Source organism: Emys orbicularis, chromosome 1 (genome assembly GCF_028017835.1).
Source record: "Emys orbicularis isolate rEmyOrb1 chromosome 1, rEmyOrb1.hap1, whole genome shotgun sequence".
Taxonomy (NCBI): Eukaryota; Metazoa; Chordata; order Testudines; family Emydidae; genus Emys; species Emys orbicularis.
The window spans coordinates 288,899-297,002 of NC_088683.1; the positions used below are offsets into that span (position 1 = coordinate 288,899).

The 8,104-nt window shown below is 48.1% G+C and overlaps 1 protein-coding gene across 1 annotated transcript; it reads right to left on the reverse strand.

Annotated features, from left to right (window-relative positions):
• Positions 1-847: 847 nt before the first annotated feature.
• On the reverse strand, positions 848-6,782 carry LOC135892566 (olfactory receptor 5V1-like). Its single transcript, XM_065420367.1, has 3 exons — positions 6,759-6,782; positions 1,868-2,815; positions 848-874 (listed from the first exon to the last, which is right to left on the reverse strand). Exons 1-3 carry the CDS (start codon positions 6,780-6,782, stop codon positions 848-850), a joined length of 999 nt encoding a protein of 332 aa, XP_065276439.1.
• Between the last annotated feature and the right edge of the window lie 1,322 nt (positions 6,783-8,104).

Below are 8,104 nucleotides of genomic sequence, written 5' to 3' on the forward strand. Positions count from 1 at the left end.
TGACTTAACGTGGGGTGAGAGGTGGGATCACAACCAGGTCTTTGCAGTTACTTGGAACTTGGCCAAACTTTCCCCATCCTGGTTCCCAGGATAATGGGTGAGTCCTTCCACTGCACTTCATCTGAACAAATCTTATCCACTCCAAAGAGCAGATCCTGCCCGACCAGCCTGGCAAAGGGATGCAGCCGTGGGTTACAGCGCTGGCCATTAGAAAGGGATAGAACTGTTGGTGGGCTCTAATGGTAGGCGGCATGTTTGTTGCTTTATGAGCAGTTAGGAAGTGGGCATTAGGAATGTAGGCCAGCTGTGTGAGCCCCACACATCTCTGGTGTCGGCTGGGGCCCTGGAGAGCAGCAGGGAGCCTCCAGGAACAAAAGGATCCCAAAGGGAGACAACTTCAGCAAAACTGGTAAATTCTGCCAATGTGGCTGTGCACAATTCTGCATAGCTCCCACTTCTTGGTTGGAGAGCAGAGTGAAGGCTAGACTCACCTGGTGGAGCTGAATTTCAGTGGAGATTGGATCCGTGGGCTGGTGCTGTGTAACCCACAAACCCAGGCCTCAGCAAACAGCAGAAAGAAGAGTCAAACAGCAGGGAATATGATTATTTATTATTGCAGCAGTGTGTATGGGCTCCACCAGGGACTGAAGCCCACTGTGCCAGGCAGATGACAGAGACATAAATCCTGCACCCCCAGACTGCATCTCAAGGAGCAGCTAACTTATTCTAAAGAAAAGAGGTTTTCTTTAACATAAATATAAAATAAAACATTTCCCTTGGAAGTGTGAGGAGGAGCCATTACAGTCAGAGCAGGAGTGACCCCCCAGTTCTCACCTCAGCCTGGACCTCACTGCCTGCCTGGGGAGGCATATTCAAGCGGAGTGCCCCAAGGGTCGGTCCTGGGGCAGGTTTTGTTTAATATCTTTATTAATGATCTGGAGGATGGTGTGGACTGCACTCTCAGCAAGTTTGCAGATGACACTAAACTAGGAGGCGTGGTAGATACACTGGAGGGTAGGGATCGGATACAGAGGGACCTAGACAAATTAGAGGATTGGGCCAAAAATAACCTGATGAGATTCAACAAGGACAAATGCAGAGTCCTGCACTTAGGACGGAAGAATCCCATGCACTGCTACAGACTAGGGACCGAATGGCTAGGTAGCAGTTCTGCAGAAAAGGACATAGGGGTCACAGTGGACGAGAAGCTGGATACGAGTCAATAGTGTGCTCTTGTTGCCAAGAAGGCTAACGGCATTTTGGGCTGTATAAGTAGGGGCATTGCCAGCAGATTGAGGAATGTGATCGTTCCCCTTTTTTCAACATTGGTGAGGCCTCATCTGGAGTACTGTGTCCAGTTTTGGGCCCCACACTACAAGAAGGATGTGGAAAAATTGGAAAGAGTCCAGCGGAGGGCAACAAAAATGATTAGGGGTCTGGAGCACATGACTTATGAGGAGAGGCTGAGGGAACTGGGATTGTTTAGTCTCCAGAAGAGAAGAATGAGGGGGCATTTGATGGCAGCCTTCAACTACCTGAAGGGGGGTTCCAAAGAGGATGGAGCTCGGCTGTTCTCAGTGATGGCAGATGACAGAACAAGGAGCAATGGTCTCAAGTTGCAGTGGGGGAGGTCTAGGTTGGATATTAGGAAACACTATTTCACTAGGAGGGTGGTGAAGCACTGGAATGGGTTACCTAGGGAGGTGGTGGAGTCTCCTTCCTTGGAGGTTTTTAAGGCCCGGCTTGACAAAGCCCTGGCTGGGATGATTTAGTTGGGAATTGGTCCTGCTTTGAGCAGGGGGTTGGACTAGATGACCTCCTGAGGTCCCTTCCAACCCTGATATTCTATGATTCTAAGATTCTATTCCCTCCTCTGGCTCCCTAGAGCCTTCCTCAGGGCCCCCTTCACTTCCTGGTTGCGGAGGCTGTAGATGAGTGGGTTCAGCATGGGGGTGACGATGCAGTACAGCGTGGACACTAGGGTGTCCACCCCCATGGAGTAGCCTGTGCTGGGGCGATTGTAGTTGAGGTTGGCCATCCCAAAGTATATGGTGACCACGATCAGGTGTGCGGCGCAGGTGGAGAAGGCCTTGCGCCTTCCTGTGTTGGAGTGGATCCTGAGGATGGCTACCAGGATGTAGAGGTAGGAGATGACGATGAGCAGAAATGGGCTCAGGCCCATGAAGATACTAGCCAGATGGAGTGTGACCTCATTGACATAGGTGTCACTGCAGGCGATCTTCAGCAGGGGAGGGACATCACAGAAGATGTGGTGAAGCTGGTTGGCACCACAGAAGGATAAGCTGGAGGCCATGAAGGTGTGTATGGCTGAGTCCAGGAGACCCCAGAGCCAGGACCCCATGGCGAGTGGGATGCACACCCTCCGGCTCATGATGTCAGTGTAGCGCAGGGGGTTGCAGATGGCTGCGTACCGGTCATAGGCCATGACCGCTAGGAGCGCGCACTCGGCTCCCGCGCATGACATCAGGAAGAACATCTGGGCCATGCACTCGCAGTAGGAGATGGTCTCCTGCTCACGCAGGAAGTTCACCAGGATCTTGGGGACTGTGACTGACGAGAAGCAAATATCCAAGCAGGATAAGTGGCTGAGTAAAAAGTACATGGGGCTGTGAAGATGGGAATCCAGCTGGATGAGGGTGAATATCATGGAATTCCCCACCAGGGTGACGAGGTAGATCGCCAGGAACACCAGGAAAAGGAAGGCCTGGCCATGGAGAAGGCTGGAGAAGCCCAGGAAGATGAACTCTGTCACCTGTGTCTGATTCTCCTGTTCCATGAGGCTAGTAAAGTTTGTCTGTGGGGGGAGGGACAGGGAGAGAGAAGAGATGGGAGTGAGAGTCAGGAATTCAGAGCTAAACCACCTCCTTCCAGCAATGAGACTGTGATTTCACATGCAGAAAAGATGGAAACCTAGAGCTGAAAATGCTACCTGTTGTCCCTTGTGTGTATGTAAGTCTGACTACGAGAGGATCACATTGTGAAAGGTATGGCAGTTTCCTGCAGTATCATTGGGAGATCTTACTGTATTAAGTATATGTATCATTGCAGGCCAGATGTCTGTAATTCCATGAGAGAAGGTGACTGCAGTCCCCCCAGAACAAAGGGTGTGTGTGTGTGTGTGTGTGTGTGTGTGTGTGTGTGTGTGTGTGTGTGTGTGTGTGTGTGTGTGTTATATATATTAGGCCAATTCACTCGGCTTGTATCACCTCCTGGAGAGGCTCATATATATTGGTTCAATCTGGATTCTCCAGAGACCAAAAAAGAAAGGACTTTTGGATAAATAGTCAGTTAAAACTCAGGCTCAGTACGATCTTCCTGATCAGCAAATGGAAAGGACATTCTGACCAAGGGGGGCCCCAAACCTTTCTGGGAAGGGTTGGAAGAATTTTGGCCTACAAAGGCCATGTCACACTCATGGGTGACTTCTGGTAAGCTTATTAGCATGCATATGGGAACTTTTATTGTTTTTGTGTTTTCTCTAATGCTATCACATTAACAATAAATGTGCTTCCTTATAAAGGACTGTGTGGTAACTTTTTTATAACTGGGTAATTACACTGTTCATAGTTTTTGGAGAGAAAGCAAAATAAATGCTGGCCTACTTAGGTAGACTTGCTGGGGAATTCACAGTGCAGGCAGGGAACTGTGCAGCCTTGGAAAACCCTGGTCAGGAGGGAGAGAGCATCATAGAATATTAGGGTTGGAAGAGACCTCAGGAGGTCATCTAGTCCAACCCCCTGCTCAAAGCAGGACCAACACCAACTAAATCATTCCAGCCAGGGCTTTGTCAAGCCGGGCCTTAAAAACCTCTAAGGATGGAGATTCTACCACCTCCTTAGGTCACCCATTCCAGTGCTTCACCACCCTCCTAGTGAAATTGTTTTTCCTAATAGCCAACCTAGACCTCCCCCACTGCAACTTGAGACCATTGCTCCTTGTTCTGTCATCTGCTACCACTGAGAACAGTCTAGATCCATCCTCATTGGAACCCCCCTTCAGGTAGTTGAAAGCAGCTATCAAATCCCTCCTCATTCTTCTCTTCTGCAGACTAAATAATCCCAGTTCCCTCAGCCTCTCCTCATAAATCCTGTGCCCCAGCCCACTAATAATTTTTGTTGCCCTCCGCTGACTCTCTCCAATTTTTCCACATCCTTTCTGTAGTGGGGAGCCCAAAACTGGACACAGTACTCCAGGTGTGGGCTCACCAGTGCCGAATAGAGAGGAATAATCACTTCCCTCAATCTGCTGTCAATGCTTCTACTAATGCAGCCCAATATGCCATTAGCCTTGTTGGCAACAAGGGCACACTGTTGACTCATATCCAGCATCTCATCCACTGTAATCCCCAGGTCCTTTTCTGCAGACCTGCTGCTTAGCCAGTCGGTCCCCAGCCTGTAGGGGTGCATGGGATTCTTCCATCCTAAGTGCAGGACTCTGCACTTGTCCTTGTTGAACCTCATCAGATTTCTTTTGGTCCAATCCTCCAATTTGTCTAGGTCACTCTGGACCCTATCCCTACCCTCCAGCGTAGCTACCTCTTCCCCCCAGCTTAGTGTCTCTGCCCAAAAGAGGATACAGAAGCGTAAAAGTGTGTGCCTTTCTTGACTCTTAACCTAGGCCTTTCTTGGGGGGTCACCCTTAGGGAGACAGCATCCCCGCTCTGGCCCTTGGCAACTACTGATTTTCTGGTGGTGGGGAGTCCTTATAGGGGCAGATCCCTTGTCCGAGAATCACAGAAGTGTAGGACCGGAAGGGATCTCAGTAGGTCACGTAATCCAATCCTCTGCACTCATGGCAGGACTACATAATAACTAGACCATTCCTGACTGGGGTTTGCCTACGGAGGCTGTGGAATCTCCAACATTGGTTAAACAATTTGTTCCTTTGCTTTACTACCCTGACAGGAAGTTTTTCAAAATGTCCAACCTAAATCTCCCTTGCTGCAGTTAAAGCCCATTGCTTCTTGTCCTATCCTCCAAGGTTAACAAGAACAATTCTTCTCGCTCCTCCTTGTAACAACCTTTTATGTACTTGAAAACTGTTATCACGTTCCCTCTCAGTCTTCTCTTCTCCACACTAAACAAACTCAGTTCTTTCAATCTTCCCTCCTAGGTCATGTTTTCTAGACCTTTAATCATTTTTCTTGCTCTCCTCTGGACTTTATCCAATTTGTCCAAATCTTTCCTGAAATGTGGTGCCCAGAACTGGACACAATACTCCAGTTGAGGCCGTATCAGCGCGGAGTAGAGTGGAAGAATTACTTCTCATGTCTTGCTTAAAACACTCCTGCTGATACATCTCAGAATGATGTTTGCTTCCCCCCCCCCCCCACCCCCGCAGTGTTACACTAACACGCATTTATCTTGGAATCCACTATGACCCTCAGATCCCTTTCTGCAGTATTACTACTTAGGCAGTCCTTTCCCATTTTGTATGTGTGCAACCAAGGCCGGCTCCAGGGTTTTGGCCGCCCCAAGCAGCCAAAACAAACAAACAAAAAAGCTGCGATCGCGGTCTGCGGCGGCAATTCGGCGGGAGGTCCTTCGCTCCCAGGCGGAGTGAGGGACCATCCGCTGAATTGCCGCCAAATACCTGGATGTGCTGCCCCTCTCCGGAGCGGCCGCCCCAAGCACCTGCTTGACAAGCTGGTGCCTGGAGCCGGCCCTGTGTGCAACTGATTTATTGTTTCTTCCTAAATGGAGTACTTTGTGTTTGTCTTTATTGAATTTCATCCTATTTACTACAGACCATTTCTCCAGATCACTTTGAATTTTAATCCTATCCTCCAAAGCACTTCCAACCCCTTCCAGCTGGGTATCCTCTGTAAACTTTATAGTGTACTCTCTATGCCATAATCTAAAACTGTATTTCCCTAGTTTGTTTGAGATGGTCATGCGAGACAGTATCAAAAGCCATACTAAAGTCAAGATATACCACATCTACTGCTTCCCCCCCCATCCACAAGACTTGTTACCTTGTCAAAGAAAGCTATTAGGTTGGTTTGACATGATTTTGTTTTTGACAAATCCAGGCTGACTACTACTCATCACCTTATCTTCTAGGTGTTTGTAAATTGATTACGTGATTATTTGCTCCATTATCTTTCCGGATACTGAAGTGGGGGTGACTGGTCTGTAATTCCCCATGGTCTGTCTGGATGTCCCAGTGATGGGGAAGGGACAGTCGGGTCCAGTTAGAGCCATGCTGGGCACAAGCAAACGTGTTTTTAATATGGCTAAATGTATACACCTTGGAACAAAGAATGTCGGCCATACTTAAAGGATGGGGGACTCTATCCTGGGAAGCAGTGACTCTAAAAAAGACTTGGGGGTTGTGGTGGATAATTAGTTGAATATTTTACCTCTGTCTTTGGCACTGGTGCAACCACTGCTGGACTTCTGTGTCCAGTTCTGGTGCCCACAATTCAAGAAGAATGTTGATTAAATTGGAGAGGGTTCAGAGAAGAGCCACAAGAGCGATTGAAGATTAGTAAACAAGCCTTATAGTAATAAACTCAAGGAGCTCAATCTATTTAGCTTAACAAAGAGACAGTTAAGGAGTAAGGATCACAGTCTATCAGTACCTACATGAGGAACAAATATTTAATAATGGATTTTTCAAGCTATCCGAGAAAGGCATAACACGTTCCAATGGCTGGAAGATGAAGCTAGTCAAGCTATGGAAACGAGAGATGAAATTTTTAACAGTGAGGGTAATTAACCACTAGAACAACTTACCAAGCACCGCAGTGGATTTTCCATCACAGGCAATCTTTAAATCTTTTGTTAAAGATGTGCTGTAGTTCAAAAGGAACTGTTTTGGAGGCGTTCTATGGCCTGTGTTCTACAGGAGGTCAGGCTAGGGCCTAGATCACATCTGGCTTTGGAATCTATGAATCTAGTATGGCAGCTCCCAGCCACCACTGGTGCTCTGGGTTGTCCTTGAAGGGGCTGATTTCCCCAAAAGCTCTTTTCTGATGCTCTGCTGGGATAGCTGGGAAAGAGCTACCCCAAAAAAACTAAATATCTGCCTATTTAGCCAACTCCTAGTGCTGGCCCTGAAAGTCCAGGACTCTGTCTGGGGGGCTGGCTGGGGGGATGCAGGGGAGGGAAATGGGGGCAGGAGAAAGGAGGAATGGAAGTATGTGGGGAAGATGGGGCAAGATAGGCTCAGGGAGAATGAGGGATATGGAGAAATGAGGGAGGGAGAAATGGGGCAGAAGCCTGAGACAGGTTCAGGGGGAGTAGAAGGGAAGCTGGGAGGGTGCTCAGGAGAAGAGGGAGGGAGGGTGAGTGGGGTGCAGGGAACGGGTGGCAGAAAGGTGCCTGGGGCATGCAGAGAGAATGGGGCAGGTGGGATGCTGAGGAAGAAGGAGGATGGGAGCAATGGGAGGGGGTGGGAGAGTCACTGAGGGATTTGATAGGGCAGGAGAGAGACTGGGGTGCGTGAGTGGAAGGGGACCACCACCTGCATTTCTAGCAGGGCTAGTCTTGGTTAGTTTAACACCCTCCTGGCTGTTCGTTAGGCGCTAACACAGGTATGGGGTGGGCTAGGGAGGGAAATGGGGTACAAATGCAAATATAGGCTGTCATGAACAAATTGAGCCAATGTCAGATGTGGTAACTTCCATTTCTGTATACTCATTTCCATCTGCTATCTTATCTTCATGCCCATGTTCCACATTATCATCCTTATTGAAAACCTACATATGGCCCAAAAAGTAAATGAATACTTTCCCTTGATTGTCTTTAATCCCCTTCCCAACTGCACTGCATAGCAGCACAACTCATCCTTCCTTATTTTCTTATTTATGTAATTAAAAATAACCCCTAATTTTAATGTTCTTTGCAAGAGCTAAATCAGCTTGATTTCTAGCAATTTTCACTTTATTCCTACATTTTCTAACCTCCAAGATGCATCTCTGCTGAGAGAGTTAGTTATTCATCCAGCTGTGTCTGAGGCCTTCCCCTATAATTTTTGTCTCTCTTCCTTCCCCCCGCCTTACTTGGAATGCAAATATCAGACCATTTTTATATAGTTGATCTTGAAGAAATTCCAAGCTTCCTCCACATTTAAGTCCTTG

Bases quoted from the DNA above. Each gene is read 5' to 3' on its own strand.
- LOC135892566 (XM_065420367.1), bottom strand. From the start codon at position 6,782: ATGGAAAATCCACTGCGGTGCTTG. The intron at 2,816-6,758 runs GTAAGTTGTTCT...CTCCCCCCACAG, and splicing joins AAAATCCACTGCGGTGCTTG to ACAAACTTTACTAGCCTCAT. The intron at 875-1,867 runs GAATAGAATCTT...GGCACTCCGCTT, and splicing joins CTCTAGGGAGCCAGAGGAGG to GAATATGCCTCCCCAGGCAG.